This window comes from Leopardus geoffroyi, chromosome B4 (genome assembly GCF_018350155.1).
Source record: "Leopardus geoffroyi isolate Oge1 chromosome B4, O.geoffroyi_Oge1_pat1.0, whole genome shotgun sequence".
NCBI lineage: Eukaryota > Metazoa > Chordata > Mammalia > Carnivora > Felidae > Leopardus > Leopardus geoffroyi.
In genome coordinates, this window is record NC_059341.1 from 71777230 (window position 1) to 71798716 (window position 21487).

The 21487-nt window shown below is 38.8% G+C and overlaps 1 protein-coding gene and 1 long non-coding RNA gene across 5 annotated transcripts in view; one reads left to right on the forward strand and one right to left on the reverse strand.

Moving 5' to 3' along the window:
• The window catches only part of LOC123591560, a 63034-nt gene extending 43436 nt beyond the window's left edge, over positions 1-19598 (reverse strand). Inside the window, exons 1-2 of the long non-coding RNA XR_006709407.1 lie at positions 19359-19598; positions 413-528 (exon numbers count right to left, since the gene is read on the reverse strand). This is a non-coding gene — a long non-coding RNA (uncharacterized LOC123591560). The remainder of the gene's footprint in view (positions 1-412; positions 529-19358) is intronic.
• Positions 1-21487, forward strand: part of TMEM117 (transmembrane protein 117) — a 490241-nt gene that overhangs the window by 85748 nt on the left and 383006 nt on the right. For all 4 annotated transcript variants that reach the window (XM_045466029.1, XM_045466026.1, XM_045466032.1 and 1 more), the window contains exon 3: positions 6065-6197. In XM_045466029.1, the coding sequence (XP_045321985.1) occupies positions 6065-6197 (133 nt within the window). The remainder of the gene's footprint in view (positions 1-6064; positions 6198-21487) is intronic.

Consider the following 21487-nt stretch of genomic DNA (forward strand, 5'->3'; position numbering starts at 1 on the left):
ACTGGTATGTGGAATGCCTGCTATTCCAAATTTGACTATCTTTTGACCTTAACAAATTGAGAATTTATAAATAGCTGTAGATTACATTTTTTTCTTATGTATGTATCCATTAAGTATACATTATGTATATGGTTGACCATCACACACTATAGGAGGTTTTGGAGCAGTAGACTTCATGGATAGTAGTGTTCATTTCAGCTTGATGTCTTTTTGAGGAAAGTGCCACCTTCATTCGTCCTTTTGTATTTCCTGGTCAGGGTCTTATGTGTAAAGCCACAGTTTCCCCTTTATATTATTAAATAAATCTTGCTGTGAGTTCCTGCCTACCAAGGTGAGCAGAGAGTACAATATTGGTAATATTTCACCTTACCTTTTTTATCTCTAAAGTCTCAAATCCTTCATCTGTATTTACCTGCTCCCTGCTTCTTCTAATGCTGCTTGGGTGATGGTCTTTGGCCACCTCTTTGACACGATGGTGCTGCTTAAGATGGTGTTGGTTTGCAACCTTGGGTATTTCTCAGGTAAAATCTGAAACCGGCCCCCATACATGGAGGGCAACCAGAGACAGAGGAGGCAGGCGAAATTAGTCAGTCAGAGAAAGACAAATATCATATGACTTCACTCATATGAGGACTTTAAGAGACAAAACAGATGAACATAATCGGGAAGGGAAAACAAAAATAATGTAAAAACAGGGAGGGGAACAAAACATAAGAGACTCTTAAATATAGAGAACAAACAGAGGGTTACTGGAGGGGTCGTGGGAAGGGGAATGGGTTAAAGGGGTAAGGGGCATTAAGGAATCTACTCCTGAAATCATTGTTGCACTATATGCTAACTAATTTGGATGTAATTAAACAAAATAAAAATTAAAAAAAAAAGAAGAGACAGGCCTAAAGTGGCAGTTTTAATAAGCAAGAGAACATGTAATGAGGCTTGCCTTTGGCGGCCACAAAACTAGATCTCTGCACTTGCTTGCTACAGTCTTAAAAAATTCATATAGAGGCCTTAATTGAGTTCAGTCACTTATAAAATCTAGACAGTTTAAATAACTCATTGTTCTCTCAAGGGTACATCCTTGAAAACAGCTCCCACCTGTGTGTGGACCGTGCATTCCAATGACAGGGGGAGGGGTGAGGAACATCTGATTGCCCAGGTCTAGCTTGACTGTCATCCGGTGATCATGTCCTCTCCATGACCTCCTCCAACAGTTGACTGGAATCCTGTTCAGGTTGTTGTATTCCTAATGGAGGTTGGTGGCTGCTCTACTGGCCTTATTCCCTTGGGGGTAGTTCAGTCTCCTTGCCTGACTTTAATGCCATGACCCTTGATACTTTAGCTCTCACCAGCGTGCATGTAATCAAATCCAGATGATGTTCTGCCGCCTTGGAGGCTTAAATGATTGTATCTTTTATGAACCTAGAAGCCCTTGCTCTATCGAATCCCTTGCTTTCACAAATTCCCAGGAGTTGGACTACCCCCATCTCTTATGTGGAAGCATGGACACTTCATCTTCTCTGAGATTTATTTATTTGTTCAAGGCCTCCTTGTGAGAATCACACATGAACAAAAGGGAACTCAGGATAAAAATTTGGTTATGAGGTAGAAAGGAAATACTCCTTTTTATTTTGCCAATGAGAACATAGTAGCAAAAATCCCCCAAAAACCAAATTGCTTCTCCATATTTCTCCTTATTACACATGTCTCTTTTTATTTTCCATTATATATGTAGGAGCATTATATATTTTTAAATATGCCTTTAGATCATTAATCTTGTTAGAATTTTATGACATGCTAGTGGTCCCAAACCTACTGTATTTCCAGGAATGATTCCGAGGTTTTAGGCCATTTTAATTGACTTTAACTAACATTCATAACAGCCAGTCCCTGTGTCTTCCAACATGTACACAGACTTGTGTACCATATTTTTCTTTTCTTTTTTTTTTAAAAAGTGTTTATTTTGGGGTGCCTGGGTGGCTCAGTCGGTTAAGCGGCCAACTTCGGCTCAGGTCATGATCTCACGATCCGTGAGTTCAAGCCCCGCATCGGGCTCTGTGCTGACAGCTCAGAGCCTGGAGCCTGTTTCAGATTCTGTGTCTCCCTCTCTCTCTGCCCCTCCCCTGTTCATGCTCTGTCTCTCTCTGTCTCAAAAATAAATAAACGTTTAAAAAAATAATAAAATAAAAAAATAAAAAATAATAAAAAATGTTTATTTATTTTGGAGACAGAGGAAGAGAGTGTGAGCAGGGGAAGGGCAGAGAGAGAGTAAGAGACACAGAATCTGAAGCAGGCTTCAGGCTCCGAGCTGTCAGTACAGAGCCCAAAGCAGGGCTTGAACCAGGAACTGTGAGATCACGACCTGATCTGAAGTCAGTCGTTTAACCAACTGAGCCACCCAGGTGCCCTCAGACCTGATCTGAAGTCAGTCGTTTAACCAACTGAGCCACCCAGGTGCCCTCAGACTTGTGTACCATCTTAATGCTTCTGCTGTTCTAAGGGTCATTTTACCATTACCTTGACCATATATATCAAAGGCGATGCTCCATACAGTCCAAGACAAATTTTATTAATAATGTAAATATACACTCATATTTACAGATATATCTATGACTAAAATAGAAGTCACTTATGACCTTGTCAACAATATACCTAACCTTCTTTGTGATGCCTTTTCTTATTGTTGACCTATAAGGACTGTCTTCAGTCAGTTATTTACAAAAGCCCTCTAAAGGAAAGTATTGTAAAATTCTGAATTCTGTGGCCTATAGAAAAGGTGGCATATAATTTATTCCCCAGACCAGTACACTTAGGAAGTGACATAATTATTAATAATTATGTCAGGACACCAGTTATAAGCCACTACTGTCCCAGCCAAACCAAATGTATGGTTATGCTACAGGGCAGAGGCAGCACATTTTCCTGTGACACCTTCAGGTAACACTGAGGTTCTTGATTTGATTAGCTGGCATGAGAAGTCACTTAAACAGCAGTCAGCTGATGGCGATGTATACATATATATTTCTAGCATTAGGATGGGCACTCAGTGAGTTCACCTTGAAGTAACTTACGGGAAATTTTTATAATGTGATTTAACTCAACGTTTGACTCACACCAGTTCTGTCCTTCACATATTGCAGCACTTTTATTGTGCGTTGCAAGTGAATTTCAGGCAATGTTAACCTGCCATTTTGTTCTAATGACGCTAATGACTGAAATTAGTGCCAGACGATGAGCTTGGCAATGACAGCATAAATGGTACGGTCACATTTCCCTTTTTACTAACTTTATGTTATTTCAGCCACTGTACACTTAATCCAGTGTTTTATTTACAAAGCACTCTTCAACCGCCAGCATTACGATTTGACCTTTAAAATAAATCCATTAGTAATTTTTGCATATATGCATATGTCAAGGAAATTCACATTTAAATTTTCAAGGAATTCTAATTAACTGGTCTTTGCTGTTCTTCGTTATAAACTGCTGGATTAAATAAATCTTAGTTTGAAGCTGAAAGGACTTGCAGCAAAGGGAACCTTGAACAAAGAGAGCCTGTGAGTCTAAAATAAGATCACATTTTCACTAATCACCTAAATAATGGTGGACTTTAAACACCTTCTTGGCTTGCTCTCAGCTGTGTCTCTAGTACCTAGAACTATGGCTGATTTAATCGGAACACATTCAACAATATTTGCTCAATGAATGAATAATATTCCTTACAGTTTGCTTTAAGATATTCATGGCATGAGTTTTTTACTCTCAAGCATTCTACGCTTAATATCTATTTATCATGTTTTTGACAATGTATTGTGTGGAGAATTGCAAATCTCTGGCTTTCCATAATTATTGATTCAATTAATCAACAAGTTCTGTGGGGTTGTAATTTGCTGTGCTAGTTTATAGTATTGTTGGCTTCAAGAGAAAGTTTTCCACATTCTGCTTTTAGTTACAATTAACATCCCCCCTGACTTTCAGGTTTGCCCTTTGCTTCTCTTGTGCAGGACAAGAAACCAGATGATAATGATGTGACCAAATCTTTTTTTTTTTTTTTTTTTTTTTTTGCTCTATGTAAAGTTTTGGCTAGGGTAATGTTTCTGGTTTCCAAATGAAATCTAAAGTGCTATTTTAATAAAAGTGAGGTACAAGGAAAAGTTTAGTAATTAAATCTTAAAAGATTTCTTCCTATAGTCAGTAACCTACATCAGAGCTACTGTCTATCCCTAGAGAGACAATTTCCAGATGGAAATACATATATATATATATATATATATATATATAAACATATATATATATTTTTGCTACATTCTTATTTTATTTTATTTTATTATTTTATTTTATTTTATTTTTTAATATGAAATTTATTGTCAAATTGGTTTCCATACAACACCCAATGCTCATCCCAACAGGTGCCCTCCTCAGTGCCCATCACCCACTTTCCCCTCCCTCCCACCCCCCATCAACCCTCAGTTTACTCTCAGTTTTTTAAGAGTCTCTTATGGTTTGGCTCCCTCCCTCCCTAACTTTTCTTTTTTTTCTTCCCCTCCCCCATGGTCTTCTGTTAAGTTTCTCAGGATCCACATAAGAGTGAAAACATATGGTTTGTCTTTCTCTGTATGACTTATTTCACTTAGCATAACACTCTCCAGTTCTATCCACGTTGCTACAAAAGGCCATATTTCATTCTTTCTCATTGCCAAGTAGTATTCCATTGTGTATATAAACCACAATTTCTTTATCCATTCATCAGTTGGTGGACATTTAGTCTCTTTCCACAATTTGGCTATTGTTGTAAGTGCTGCTATAAACATTAGGGTACAAGTGTCCCTATGCATCAGCACTCTTGTATCCCTTGGGTAACTTCCTGGCAGTGCTATTGCTGGGTCATAGGGTAGATCTATTTTTAACTTTTTGAGGAACCTCCACACTGTTTTCCAGGGTGGCTGCACCAGTTTGCATTCCCACCAACAGTGCATGAGAGTTCCTGTTTCTCCACATCCTCTCCAAGGGAATATTTTCTTTAGTGAGAAATTGTATTATAAGATTTCAGTCCTACTCTATTTTAACTGTAGTTCCTATAGGTGTATCATTGCCTTTATTGTTATTTAGGTAACTTTCTCAGGAATGGAGATGAGTATACTAGACAAAATTTATCTTAGGAGAAGCCAGGGTGACCTACATTCATTTTTTCTTACTCCCATGGTTTGTCATCTTCCTCACCTTTCAGGATATACTAATGCTCTCATTTCTCTTCTCTACCATAAAGGAAAAGCATTTCTGGATTAATTCTGATCTTCATAATTTTTACTTTAGTATTGATCTTAACACGTTTTCCCTCCTTGAAATATTTGAATTTTAACATTCTAATTTTAGCATTTATCTTTGTAAATGGAATTTTAGGCATCATGGTGGAAGTAACCTTTTGCTGGGAGCCACACCAAGCTCCATAACACATGTACATGCTGCCCCACTCCCCCAACCCTTGCCCCTTCAACCCACAGGCCTGTATGCAGGTATGGATATTTTAGCTAAGAAAAAGGCTATGTTGTCTGTATCTTATGACAGAAACTTGAGTTTTCCCTTTAAGTGTTCATGTACCTTCAACAGCTGGATCTTTGTATACGTGAATTCTGCCTTGGTTTTGTTGACTGGTCAGTATTGGGAGTGGGTGTAAGGAGACAAAGAGCAATTATCTTTACCATTTGCCTTAAGTAATTTTCTCATGCAAGAAACCAAGAACACATCTGTGAAATAGAAAATAGCGGATGGTAGAGCTCTAATTCATCTTGTTTTCATGGCGGCATAATGAATTATTTCTAAACCATACTCGATTTTCATGTTAGTGTCATTTGCTCCAGGATAATATGGTGTTGACTTAGACTTTGTCCATGATCATTTATTTACAAAAGACCAGAAAGGACATTAACATGGTGGTTTGATCCATAAGGCAATTCTATGGCAAAGTCTTCAGAATATGGGGAGCTAATAGAGATTCAGTGAAGTAAAGTGAAGATGCATGAATTTGGAATTATGATGTACAATGAATTTCTAATACTGTTTTCTATCGCAGGTCAGTTGCTCCGGTTAAAAATGTTTCGAGAGGATCATGGGTCATGGATGACAATGTTCTTCAGCACAATTCTGTTTCTCTTCATATTTTCTCACATCTACAACACAATTCTTCTAATGGATGGGAACATGGGGTAGGTTATCTTTCCCCTTTCTACTGTGGTGAGTGTTATGTTTGAAATTCGTAAAAATTCAACGAGAATTTTTTAGCTTGTAGTAGCCTAACTCTTTGTGATAGTCTACTGTCAGTAAAGATAATCTGTGCATTTTTCTTGCTTAAGACATTTAGACCCTTTCCTCCAAGGAGCTTGTAGTGTTCTACCGTGCTTGTCTTGTGTTCCTTCTCCTTTAGGATATCTCTGTGGAGTAGTTTGAGGGCAGGTAAGAATTTTATTATAGTGACAGAATATGAGAATTGGGAAATCTTACTGACTTGTTTACACTCAGTAAGGCTGGGCTAAGATGAAGGTCTTTAGATTTGCAATTCCTTTGCTCTGCAATGCCTGGTTAAATAAAAGTGTTTGATACTGGTGGCATTTTTTTTTTTTTTTAACTCTCTTGACAGTTCCAACAGAGAGAACTTTGTTATGAATGGGTCATCTTAAAAGTGGGCCACCCTGTATTAAATCCAGGGTTGTGATCTATACTTATCAAATCACTAATCAAATCACTGTGGCATGAAGATGTACTAACAAGTAGACCGTAGATTTTTTTTTTTTAAGTTTCTCCAATTCTTAGTTTGCTCTTAGTAAGGTTTAAGAACAGAATATAAGGAGAAGGGCTTAGCTTACAGCACTAGGAATTAGATTAGTGACAATAATAAACTATGTTAGATATTGTTGTGCAATGAAATAGTTCCCAAGGAGGGTTTTCATCTATCCTTCCCAATAGATTGGAAAGCTAGGTAATATCATTTTCTTCTAAATATAGGCGAGGCAAGATTGTCGGCCTCTTCTGTACTGCAGTTGTTTTGATCTTATGTACAGATGTTAGCCAGCACAAAGCTAAGAGGGATAGCTCAATTAAAATTTTTATTTTTTCCCCCCACCATCAAAAGAGATGAACAGTAATGGGAAAGCAGGTTATTTCACAAAGGTTCCTTTTTAGTACCAAGTGGAACGTGAGATTTAGATAAAATGTTCAGGCTTTAAGAAGCTACCGAAATGCTTTGTAGTTGTTTCTTGGGTTTTGAATAATGCCATTTACTGGGTCTGTTTTTAAATGATGGAGTCACAGAGTCTAACCTAGGGAAGTCTGGACAAGCTTCATCCTTAGCGCAGTGCTGATAGTAATGGAATGGGTAATGGTGCTCTTGGAATTACCTAACACAACTCAGCCTGTCAGAGAGGTGTTGTGCACTGTCAGCACTGGGGCCAGAAGGGGAAGGGACCCATTAAAAACCTTGCATTTTTTAAGCTGTTGCTGAAAATAATACATTAAATATAAAATATACCCTCTTCTTGGAAGTTGACTTCTTTAATTCTTTTTTTTTTTTTAATGGAGCTAAAGAAGTCTTGGTTAACCAGAAGTTTTTATTCTGAGGGAAGAAGCAGATATCAAGGTAATAAATTAAATGCAATAATGGAAGACCGCTGGCACACTGTAATGCCCTCAGTAGGTAATACTGAAATGAATCTTTCAGAGGGCTAACAGCTGTTAAGCACTCAGTACCACTACTCAATTAAACCTTACAGTGACCCTAAGCAATAGGTTTTTGTATTCTCTCCATTTTACAGATCAAGAAACTGAGGACCAGACATGTTCTGTCACTTGTCTAAAGTTACATTATAATTAAATCTCTGTTTTAGACATTGACAAAGGAGGAGTTGGACTATTAAGTAGTGAATTCTGGTAATACATCCTGCTCTTAGGGTGGCACAGAGTTGATTGCTGGTTGATTCTGTTACTCAGTCACTGTAAGTCTATTAGCTTTGCTTTGTATTTTTAATCTTTCAAGCAGAGTTTGAAAATTGAAAGAAGTAGGAGGCATATGCAGAAAATAAGAGAATTTGTATGCGTCTATTTTAACTAAAATTGAAAGTGATTCTCTTTTATTTTCAGACTAAATACAGTATTCCATATTTTTACTAACTCTTGAACTCCTCACCAATATGCCTCATCCTTTTTCAGAAGGATCTTTTCCTGAGGGGACATCTTACTGCAATCCCTTTTTAATTTTTTAAAAAATCCGAAGCAAGGGACAAATGGTTTAGTTCTACTAATAAACAAATTAAATCACCATTTATAAAAGACATATTACCAACTTTAATGACACATGCCATTTGAACTAGTGAGTACTTTAAGGTAGGAATGTAAACTTGGAGGAAAATCCATTCCTAGGGAAAATTGATGCATCTGTGCATTGGGGTTCTCCAGGGTTCACCATGTTATTTGAGGCATGGCCTCATCCTTTGTAGGGCAGGGAATGATGGAGCCAGATGGTGTGGAAAGGATGATAGGCATGTGGATATCATGACTGACTAGTTTTATATCAGAGGATTGCTGGTGGTGAAGAAGAATCCTGGATTCTTTACAATGAATCCAATTGGCATTGAGGATTCCAGTGTTTCCTGGTTTGTGGCTTCTTTAGGATTTCTGAGAGGATTCCCTAGAGTGATTTGCCTTTTCCCCCCAATTTTAGGATTGGTTGTAAAGTTAGGTTCAGCCGGAGTCCTTTGATCCCTCCTTATAGAGAACAAAACCCCTAGGTTTATGTGACCAGAACCTCAAGAGTTTTAGCCAGAACTGGCTTGATGAGAGTCAAGTTGCCTGCTCCTGGTGTTCTCATTGGAGTGAATTCCCTGAAGCGTGCACTAGCTCTATGGCATTAGCCATCTCTGGAGAGTCAAGCCGAGAGGCGGTCAAATGGAGAAGGAGAGAGGTAAGTTAGCTGACCGGACTAAAGGGACCAGGGCTCAAGACAGCCCATATGTCCTACTACTATGAGGAAAGTATCCCCCCATTGATTCTGTTCCCACCCCTCTACACCACACCCCACCAAAATGCTGCTGTTTTTGTAACTTCTTTTATGTTTTAAGTCATCAAGATGAAAGTAAACTCATCTTTCTATAAATGTTTGTGGTTGTGGATCAGGATTCTGCTGTAGTTAAGGCTCCGATCCTTGGCAGAGTTTTTACATTATAGACATTTTATGAGCAACTTCATTTTTACATGTTGGCTGTCTAAGTAGGCTGTCCTACTAAGTCTTTAGAAACGATGGAAAATATAATGCAGCCTGATAGACTGTGCATAGCTCTGCATAGCTGAGCTTACCCAGATGTAACAAAAAACCCCAGAGGCCAGGGGTGCCTGGGTAGCTCAGTTGGTTAAGCATCTGGCTCTTGGTTTCAGTTCAGGTCATGATCTCAGGTTTCTTGAGTTCAAGCCCTGAGTCAGGCTTGTGCGGACAGTGCAGATCCTGCCTGGGATTCTCTCTCTCCCTCTGTCTGTGCCCCTCGTCTGCTCATGCTCTGTCTCTCTGTCTCAAAATAAATAAATAAACTTAAAAAAAAAAAAGAAAAGAAAAGAAAAAGAAAAATCCCAGAGGCCAAAAATGAAGAAGGATCTGAAAACCAGGGCAGTAAGCCTGTGTAGTGACACTCCGAGGCAGTAACATAGGGGTTTGAGTTTACCCCTCATAGCAGGACCAGAGATCAGGATTTGGGCTCGTTTTAGGTGAGAATGGAAACATGCACTCCTACCTTCAGTGGTTCTGCAGAGTGCTACAGAAGATGGACTAGAAAATATAACTACCAGCACAGGCAGCATCTAGGAGGCTTGTCTGACAGGCTGGGCTTTGCTTAGAAAAAAGTTCTGAGAAATTCATAACCATAGGCATAATTTTATGGTTTTAATATACATTTTCCTTGGGATTTTAGAACCCACCCCCTAATCCCTGGCCATTCTCTTTTCTTTTCTTCTTCTTTTTAAATGTTTATTTTATTTCTTTTGAGAGAGAGGGAAAGTGCAACACACATGAGTGGGAGAGGGGCAGAGAGAGAGAGAGAGAGAGAATCCCAGGCAGCCTCTGCACCTTCAGCTCAGACCCTGATGGAGGGGTTTAAAGCCATGAACTGTGAGATCATGACCTGAGCTGAAATCAAGAGATGGATGCTTAACCCACTGAGCCACCCAGGTGCCCCCATTCTCTTTTCTCAGTTTCAGGTTCTCCTCATGCACCATTGACGGGAATGACAATTGGTGCAGCCACTCTGGAAAACAGTGTGGAGGTTTCTCAAAAAATTAAAAATATAATTACCCTAGACCCAGCAATAACACTATTTGGAATATACCTAAAGGCTACAAGAGTACTGATTCATAGGGGCATATGTACCCCAATGTTTATAGCAGTGCTTTCAACAATAGTCAAATTATGGAAAGAGCCCAAATGTCCATCAACTGATGAATGGATAAAGAAGATGTGGCTTATATATATGATCAAATACTCTTCAGTGATGAGAAAGAATGAAATCTTGCCATTTGCAGCAACGTGGATGGAACTGGAGGGTATTATGCTAAGTGAAATAAGTCAGAGGAAGACAAATATCAAATATTTTCACTCATGTGTGCAATGAGAAACTTAACAGAAGACTGTGGGGGAAGGGAAGGTGTAAAAATAGTTTCAAACAGAGAGAGAGGCAAACCATGAGAGATTCTTAAGTACAGAGAACAAACTGACAGTTGATGTGGGCGGGGGGGAAATGAGTGATGGGCATTGAGGAGGGTACTTGTTGGGATGAGCATTCAGTGTTGTATGTAAGCGATGAATCATGGGAATCTACTCCCGAAAGCAAGAGCACACTATATACACTGTATGTTATTAGCTAACTTGACAATAAATTATGAAATAATAATAATAAGTTTTAGATTCCTACTTTTCTCTGGAGCCCCCTGCATTTCCAGAATTCTGGAATTCCAGAAAACTTCTAAAATTTTTCTGGTTCATTATATAGAGAAATTTAGTTGTCTTTCATCTCTACTTCTGTCCACTTTGATTTATCTGGGACTTTTCCTTTCATAACCAAAATCACATTAATGCATTTTGCAGTCAAAGGAACCAGGACCCCAAGAGGAATGGTGCTGTGTTCTTGGAATCCCAAAGGGGCTGTTGCTACCGCATTTCAGTTTTGTGTTGTTTTTAAGTTAGCAATTTCCTGTCATTCAATTCATGTTTAATTAACTGTCTCTTGGGAGTGAAGAGGGAAGACAGTCAAAGAAAAAGAGGCAAAGGAATCAGTTAAGTTAAAAATTAGGGTTTTGTGGTAATCCCAGTCCTGCAATATGCTGCATTGTTCCCAAACAGGACTGTAGCCTCAAGAAAGAGACATTAGTAGGAAAGAAACCAGACCATTTCCTATTTCCTTCCACAGTCATGGACTTGCCTTGGTTAAAAATGATTCTAAAGGCATTTTTATTATTTTGTTTTATCTATCTATCTATCTATCTATCTATCTATCTATCTATCTGCTTGTTTGTTCATTTTTGGAGAAAAAGAACGCAAGCACGGGAGAGGGGCAGAGGAAAGAGAGAATCCTAAGCTGGCTCCATGTTAAGTATGTCCTATGACCCTGAGATCATGACCTGAGCTGAAATTGAGAGTCAGACACTCAACCCACTGAGCCACCCAGGCGCCCCTAAAAATGATTCTAAATGACTCCCCCCACCCCCCACCCCCCAGTTGTTTTGATTTCCTCTGTGTTCAACTAGGTATGTTAAGGCCAATCCATTTAGAAATCTCTGTTTGACAGAAATAGAGGTGTGCTCGAGTCCACATTGTGGTCTTTAATTAATTAATTAATTAATTTTCTTCAAGTTTCTATTTAAATTCCAGTTAGCGTTAGTTTCAGGTGTAGAATCTAGTGAGGTTGAGGTCTTTACTGACCAGAAACTGAGCAAGTCATATAGGGCTGGGAAGAGTCTTTTTTTTAGTGTTTAGATACCTTACACCCTTTGTGACATCATTTTCTGAAGAACTTCTTAGTCATGGAATTTCTACGGCATCAAATGTATAAAGCCCTAATTTAGGAAATGTTTGCCTGGACTTCTCAGATATGTCAATTCCCCAAAGAATAACATGTATGATGTATAAGGAATGAAATGGTATGAAAGCAAGCACGCACGCTCCAGTTCTGTTCATAAAAAGATTCTGAAAACAGCCACTTGGTGGCAGCAAAAGGCATGTTTTAAGCTTAGACTGCCTCACCATGTGGTAGGCAGGTTTTCTCTGAAGAGAATCTTTCTTCTTTTGAATTTTTGAAACTTGGGTTGAAATATTTGCCTTCCTAATTGTTAGTGAGCTTTCTGAAGAAACCCACTTAGTGATCTCTATAATAAGTACTTATTATGTGATGCACTTGGCCTCTTTTTATGTTCTAAAACAAGTTTAAATAATAGTATATATAAACACATAGGCACGCATGCACACACACACATACATTTATATACATGTTTATAGACTTATTCCAGTATTACAAGGATAAATGTTGTGTTTAGCACTGAGGAAATTAGACACTTGACAGACTGATAAAATTTCCTCTGTGAACTGGAATAACTTTCCACAGGGTGTATCCTACTTAGGGCAGGATATGAAGAAGCTGACGTTTTCTAGTGATAATGACAAAGTTTTCTTCTTCCTAATACACATCTTTTTCCAGAGAAGTGTTACAAATATTAATACATCAATATGTGTTAAGTGTTGCCAAGACAAAAATTGAGAACTGAGTGAGACAAAGTGATTTGATTCAGGCAAGTTTGAAAACAAATATTAGCGTTCATATTCAGAATCTGGAAAAAAATGAAGGTAAGAATTTGGTGATGGGTGGAATGAAAATGGAATAGATCGTCTCCGTTCTGTTCTGTTTCTGATCAGTTTTAGTAAGTAAGAACTTATGTGGAGAGCTCATTAAATGTCTGGGTGTGGTAAGCACATTCAGTGGATTTGCTGTAAGGGTGATAGGCCTAGGAGTGGTGACAGGAGGAAATACTTAAAATAGACACTTTCCTAAAATCTGAGATGCATGGCTTTTATGTACAGAGGGAACAGCAAAAGCAAGCAAGAATGAGTAGGAAAAAAATGACCAAGCAAGAGACTGGCACAGACTGTCTACGGGCTGGATGAAATGGTTCAAGCGCTAATGCTCTCTCAAGGGTATGTGCACAGCTGACCTACACCTTAGCCCCCATGCTCTTCTTATCCTCATTTTGTAAAGAATGACTGTTACTCTGGTCCATCTGTGTGTCCATATGTCATATCAGAAAAGACTGATTTATAGCTTTAGTTTCTGTTGCTAGAGGTCTAGGTTTCGGCCCATTATTTTTCCCAAAGTTGAGTTACACTTTAATCGAAAAATTCAGGGTGAAATTTCACTCCATGCAGTACTTTTTTCCTTCCTATGTCCACTATTTAAAAATTTTTTTTTTTTAACATTTATTTATTTTTGAGACAGAGAGAGGCAGAGCATGAACGGGGGAGGGTCAGAGAGAGAGGGAGACACAGAATCGGAAGCAGGCTCCAGGCTCTGGGCCATCATCAGCCCAGAGTCCGACGCGGGGCTCGAACTCATGGACCGTGAGATCATGACCTGAGCTGAAGTCGGACGCTTAACCGACTGAGCCACCCAGGCACCCCATGTCCACTATTTTTAAAACCTTCACTAATGCTTTCAGATTCCTTACTCAAACATTTTTTTCTCTTTCTGGTCACCACTGATCTAGATAGTTATGGCTGTGGTGCATGTTTCTTTCTGTTAAGAACCCTGATTTTCACTTGCTATTTTTCAAGTACAAAGTTGGTGACTGTTGTTTACACTGGTAGCTTCCTTTGGAGGAAGGGACGTTTGTGTGTGTGTGTTTTGTTGTTTTTAAAAGTGCTATATTTATTTTGGGAGATGGCAAGAAAAAATTTAAATGGTCTTTTGTAATATTAAACACTACAGTTTTTGTGTGACGTAAACTAACAACACTATTAATGTCCCAAATTATCCATTTAAATTTTAGTAAATGAAAAGAGAGATCTATTGTTTTTCAAGGGGTGGGCCTAGAGGGACAGATGAAGGATGGAGTCCCTGGGCCGGGTTTAGAAGCTGGGATGGGGGGAAAGCTTGGCTGTAGGTATTCATGAAGTCTGAAAATACTTGAGTCAATAGCTGAAAAGCTTGATTGGCTGCTAATGCAAGGCTGAATGCAAATTCTGCTGGAGTGGTGCTTTACATAATTTGTTGGCTTCATTCTTAATTAGGCTAAACATTGACTTGCTTGTACGATTAATTCACAATAATAGTACAATTAATTACCAAGGCTGGGAGTAAGGGGCCTGAGCTGGTTGCTGAGAATGGGCTGGAGAGAAGAAAAGTTGGAAGTGAATGGCTGGGTCTGGTCGTGGGGGCTGACCCAGTGGGGTGCTGGAGGGAGGGAGGCAGGCTTGGTGAGAGAGAAAGGGAGGGAGGGAAGGGAAAGGGGAGTGGGTGGGGGAGGGTCGGACAAGGGAGAAGGAGACTTACTTAGCCAGCCAGAGACAGTATAGCAATAGAGCACAGTTGGCTGCTTTTAATAGTATTGGTTTCGCATTACTTGGTTTTGATAGTACAAAGGTAAAATAGCGCAGCACAGCCAAATTATCACGAGTTTACTGTAAGTGTTGTCTGAATTGATGAAGTTTTAAAACACTAATGAAAAACACAATCGATGTTGCATCCTTATTACTGGGTGCGAGTGCATTATTATCTGTCCAGAATCGACATTGTTTTGACACACTTAAGAGGTGTTCCATGATCCTTGTTTACAGTTGCTTATTTCGACTCTCTCATTAAATAGTTTATCAGCTTGTTATAGGGGAAAAATTCGAATGTGGCAATTGAAAGACCTGGACTTTAGCCCCATCTTAGCCGCTCACTGGCAAAAATAACTTGGAAAAGTTAGACCATTTCTCATTTTTTTTAAATTTTTTTTTCAACGTTTATTTATTTTTTGGGGGACAGAGAGAGACAGAGCATGAACGGGGGAGGGGCAGAGAGAGAGGGAGACACAGAATCGGAAACAGGCTCCAGGCTCTGAGCCATCAGCCCAGAGCCTGACGCGGGGCTTGAACTCATGGACCGCGAGATCGTGACCTGGCTGAAGTCGGACCCTTAACCGACTGCGCCACCCAGGCGCCCCCGTTTCTCATTTTTAAGACATAGGTTGCTGTTACAGGATTGTTACTGGGTTTACTATTATCAACCTCACCATTATTATTGTTAATCTTGGGGAAATGCATGCTTCCAAAGTGGAGAAACAAACTAAACATAATCTCGGTCACCATTGGCTTTGCTTTGTACGGAGGGCAGTGTGTTGTCCTAGAAATAGCATGGACTTGTGTGCTGACACTCTTTTTTGCTATGTGACCCCAGGCAAACTTCACTATCGGAGCCACATTTCCACTGATGCAAAATGGGGATGTTAGTACTGCCTTAAGGTTGTTGTGACAATCAAAGAAGACAATGTGTGCAAAGAGATTGGTGTGCTGCCCACCATGTAATGAGCTCCTAATAAGTGTTAGTTGCTTTTATAATAATAGAAAATATATTTAAAATTTTTTTTTCAACGTTTATTTATTTTTGGGACAGAGAGAGACAGAGCATGAGTGGGGGAGGGGCAGAGAGAGAGGGAGACACAGAATCGGAAACAGGCTCCAGGCTCTGAGCCGTCAGCCCAGAGCCTGACGCGGGGCTCGAACTCACGGACCGCGAGATCGTGACCTGGCTGAAGTCGGACGCTTAACCGACTGCGCCACCCAGGTGCCCCTAGAAAATATATTTTAGTTTCTCAAGTACTTTAGCTCTCAGTAAGTCTTAGTTATAATGATAACAGTAAGTACTTCGGCCATTATAACGAAATGATATAATACATGTCAATGATCTTACTACTTTATTGTCATTACAACTATGGTGATTATTATCAATGTATGCAAACTAGCACTAGTAGGTCTTCAACAAATATTAATTTCCTATGCCGTAATAGTACATAATACATAATCTTAAATATACTTGCATTATAGAGTCAGATTAGTATATGCAATACATAGCACTCACTTCAAGTGCTATGAATGCATCTTTATGAATATACATAAACTGTTCCTTATTTTTCATCAATGAAAAGCAAATACACAGAGCTAATATAATATTTAATCAGGCTTCAGAAGAGGAAATCAAACATATATTAAGTTACTAAATGATTATTTGCTAAGTTTGTCTTTTTTGCAAAGAGGGAACATTTGGTGAAATTATTGATGATAACATGGGAATTAATGACGTGGCAGTCATGCATATGTGCATGTGTGTGAATATCCATTATCTAGAGACTGTGTAATAATGAATATCTTTAATTTTCATCTCAGTTCCTTTTTCCCAGTGGTGAGCATGTAGGAAATCATTACTTTCCAGGCATGAAAAGTTGATGTATATGATAGCCTGAGGCTTACGTTTTATCAGAAGTTATATAGTTTAATTTAATAAATGAATAAGAGGGACCCAGCACGAGCTGAGAAAGTGACATTTCGGTGACAAGTAACCCCCTTTGTCACCTATTAACCCCATAGTTATTCTTGAGGGAATCAGAGAACCAGTAAACAGAATTCTGTTAATAAAATGTTTCATCATTCCAATCGTTCCCTGTCAAGGTAACATCACTTGTAGCACTGTTGTGTTCACTACTCTGGCTGCTGAGTCAGGAATGTCTACAACTTCTACTCTTGCACAGGATCGGGAGGATAGTGCCTTTCTGTGGTAAAGATAAATGAGCCCCGCTTGTGTTTTCCTCGAGAGGAGAATCTCATTGGAACTGCTTAGCTTCTTTCTATTTCAGTTTCCTTTAGGCTACTGCCAGGGTACCCTGACGCTCTACTTTTTTTTTTTTTTTTCTTAGAGAAGCAAATGTGCATAAAATACTTGAACAAGTTAGTTACAAAAGACATAGAAAAACATCATATTTAAGTAATGTATTAAATGGATACCCTTACCTAATTGAAAAAAAAAACCTGCTTTATGTCCTTTACAATAAAAGATTAGTAAAATATACACAAAATATGAAGACAGAAAAGGGGTATTAGATTTTGACTTGTATTTTGTAGACTACATAGTTTAATTCTCTCCCCCCAAAATGCATATTTTAAAAGATGAGGAGGATGGTTCCCAGGGATGTTGCAAAGCATTAAGATGTTCAGCATTCTGTGTAATAATAGAGAAGAATATATACCACATATGCAGTTTTTTAGGAAAAATGTTAATAGATTTGTTTGCTTCAAGATCGTCCATATACTACCTAAATATGCACATTTAAAACAATTTTTTTTCTTAATGTTTTATTTATTTTTAAGACCGAGAGAGACAGAGCATGAGTGGGGATGGAGCAGAGAGGGAGAATCTGAAGCAGGTTCCAGGCTTTGAGCTGTCAGCACAGAGCCCGATGCGGGCTCAAACTCACGAACTGTGAGATCATGACCTGAGCCAAAGTCAGATGCTCAACCGACTAAGCCACCTGGGCGCCCCTAAATATGCACATTTTTAATATAAAATGTATATTATATGTAATATATGTTATTCAATATACTGTTATACATGTATATGTATATATAACATTTATTAGATAGTCAAATTTATTTATTAAACCATTTTACTTTTATTAGAGAATTTGATGTGCAAACTTAAAGCTAAGCATATAAAATAAATCATTGGTCAGGGCACCTGGGTGGCTCAGTTGGTTAAGCGCCGGGCTTTTGATTTTGTCTCAGATCATGATCTCACAGTTCATGAGATTGAGCCCCACATTGGGCTTTCTGCTGACGGCGCAGAGCCTGCTTGGGATTCTCTCTCTCCCCCCACCTCTCCCTCCCCCTCCCCCTCCCCTGCCCCTCCCCCTGCTCGTGTGTGCATGTACTCTCTTTCTCTCAAATAAATAAACTTAAAAAAATGAATCATTGATGATAAGGTTATAAGTAACTACAGAGAGATAAGAGGCTGTAGCTTATACTGAACCTTACAGTGACATCTTAACTGAATATATGGATCTACATAAAACTGATAAGTAAACAGGATTACATAGGTCTTAAATGAGCAACAGATATGATATTTCTGTTAGGATCATGTTAGGTTAACACAGGGCTCAGCAGAAAGGACAGCTAAGCTACAGAACGTCAGCTGCTTAAACAATTCACTTGTCTGGATAGGGTGGCCTTGATTATCACTTTACTGCATCATCTAAGGTAAGTCCGTTTAGAGTAAGTTTCTAAAAATTCAATGACCTAAATTAAACTAGTAGAAAAGCTAGATTTGTGCACCTATTTGGGGAATTGCTTCTAGAGACTTTATTACCTAGACTCGTCAGGCTTTGGGAGGGTTTTTAATTAAAATTCACAATAGCCATTTTTCCTTATCTTTCGTAGGAGCAAGGTATCAGACACTGTTGATCTGTTTGAGATCAGCCTCATTGATTAAAAGAACATTTTTCGAGTACCTACTTTGGGCACTGATTACCAGTTACAGTTTATTTTATTTTATTTTATTTTTTTATTTTTTTATTTTTTTAATTTTTAAAAAAAATTTTTTTTTTTAACGTTTATTTATTTTTGGGACAGAGAGAGACAGAGCATGAATGGGGGAGGGGCAGAGAGAGAGGGAGACACAGAATCGGAAACAGGCTCCAGGCTCTGAGCCATCAGCCCAGAGCACGACGCGGGGCTCGAACTCACGGACCGCGAGATCGTGACCTGGCTGAAGTCGGACGCTTAACCGACTGCGCCACCCAGGCGCCCCCAGTTACAGTTTAAAGACTGATCTCCTTGAGATCAAACAAGTATCCAGAGCTGGTTCAGCTCTGGAGGCAGGTCACAGGCACATTTTCATCATAGCCAGACAATGAATGATGATGGGTTACAAAGACAAGGTAGGAGTCTAGGGCAAGGAGATCCAAGTCAAGGTTGGCAACCAGAGGTTACCTATCATGGTTAGAGACTAAACTCATAGATTACTTAAGAATCAGCAACAAGGCAGAGCTAAAGTCAGGAGTTTTGGAGAATTTAATGAACACCGTGGATCTTCTTCCCCAGCCTCCTAAATTTTGCATACAGTGTGAGGGAGTTTATGGGCTCCATGTTAAAAGCCACTGAAGTTGGTATCTCAGAATTAGAACACTGAACAGCAGGCTCCAGTGATAAGATCTTAAAACTAAGATTCTACCAGTCAGGATAGGTTAGAGTCTGTGTCAGTAACAAACAAATCCAAAATTTCAATGGCTTAAGACAACGAAATTTGTTTTTTACTCACACTACATTTCATTGTGAGTCGGTTGGAGGACTCTGCTTCATCATCCTCCCTCTGGGACCGTGGTTGAAATAGTAACTACATTGTAATGTTGAGAGTTGCTCCTGGAGTCTCAGGGAAATAATTCAACATTCTGATGGAATGTAACTTCTTCTCACAACTTTTTTTTTTTTTTTAACTGTGTAAAAAACATCTTTCTTTTTTTTTTTTTAATTAAAAAATTAAAAAAAAAATTTTTAATGTCTATTTACTTTTGAGAAAGACAGAGACAGACTGTGAGTGGGTTAGGGGCAGAGAGAGAAGGAGACACAGAATCCAAAGCAGGCTCCTGGCTCCGAGCTGTCAGCACAAAGCCTGACATGGGGCTCGAACTCATGAACTGTGAGATCATGACCTGAGCCAAAGTCAGACGCTCGACCAACTGAGCCCCCCAGGCACCCCCAAAATTTTTTTTAATTTAAATTTTAGTTAACATACAGTGCAATATTGGTTTCAGGAGTAGAATTTAGTGATTTATCACTTACATACAACACCCAATGCTCATCACAACAAATGCCCTCCTTGATACCCATCACCAATTTGGTCCATCTCCCACCCACCTCCCTCCTTCAACTCTGTTTGTTCTGTATCACTGAGAGTCTCTTGGGGTCTGTTTTCCTCTCTCCTCTTCCCCTTCCCCTCCCCCTGCTTCCCATATGTTCATCTGTTTTATTTCTTAAATTCCACATATGAGTGAAATCATATGGTATTTGTCTTTCTTTGATTGATTTATTTCACATAGCATAATAATACATTCTAGCTCCATCCATGTCATTGCAAATGGCAAGATTCCATTCTTTTTGATAGCTGATTAATATTCCATCATATATATATATATATATATATATATATATATATATATATACACCCCACATTTTCTTTATTCATTCATTAGTTGGTGGACATTTGGGCTCTCTCCATAATTTGGCTATTGTTGATAATGCTGCTGTAAATTTAAGGGTGCATGTACCCCTTCAAATCTGTGTTTGTATCCTTTGGGTAAATACCTAATAAGGCAGTTGCTGGATCATAGGGTAATTCTATTTTCCATTCTTTTGAGGAACCTCTTTACTATTCTCCAGAGTGGCTGCACCAATTTGCATTCCTATCAACAGTGCAAGAGGGTTCCCCTTTCTCTGCATTCTCTCCAACACCTATTGTTTCTTGTATTGTTAATTTTAGGCATTATGATAGGTGTAAGGTGGTATCCGATTGTGGCTTTGATTTGTATTTCCCTGATGATGAGTGATGTTGAGTATCTTTTTATGTGTCTGTTAGCCATCTGGATGTTGTCTTTGGAAAAGTGTCTATTCATGTCTTCTGCCCATTTCCTACCTGGGCTGTTTGTTTTTTGGGTGTTGAGTTTGTTAAGTTCTTTACAGATTTTGGATACTAACCCTTTATCAGATATGTGATTTACAATTACCTTCTCCCATTCCACAGGCTGCCTTTTAGTTTTGTTGATTGTTTCCTTCACTGTGTGGAAGCTTTTGATTTTGATGAGGTCCCAATAGTTCATGTTTGCTTTTGTTTCCCTTGCCTTCGGTGACATATCTAGTAAGAAGTTGTTTTGGCCAAGGTCACAGAGGTTGCTGCCTGTGTTCTCCTCTAGGATTTTGATGGTTTCCTGTCTCACATTTAGGTCTTTCATCTATTTTGAATTTATTTTTGTGTATGGTGTAAGAAAGTGGTCTAGTTTCATTCTGCATGTCACCGTCCAATTTTCCCAACACTACTTGTTGAAGAGACTGTCTTTTTTCCATTGGATACTCTTTACTGCTTTGTTAAAGACTAGTTGACACACAACTTTGATTAGCACTAATTACTTGGCCCCAACCAAGCACAAGGAGACTGGAAACTGTATCCAGGAAGAATTAGGATATCAGGAAGCACATAATCGCTTCCTAGTTGAGGTAAGAGTGGCCGCATATGGTAGTCAGTAGCATTATTCCAGGTACATGGTATGATTGCAGTTCCAAGCCTCCTTCTGCACTTTCTAACAGTGTCTTTCTTCCTATAAAGGGGATATATATATAATTATTTTTACAAAATCATTGTAACTATGATGTGACAGAAAAGGAATGAATGAATTT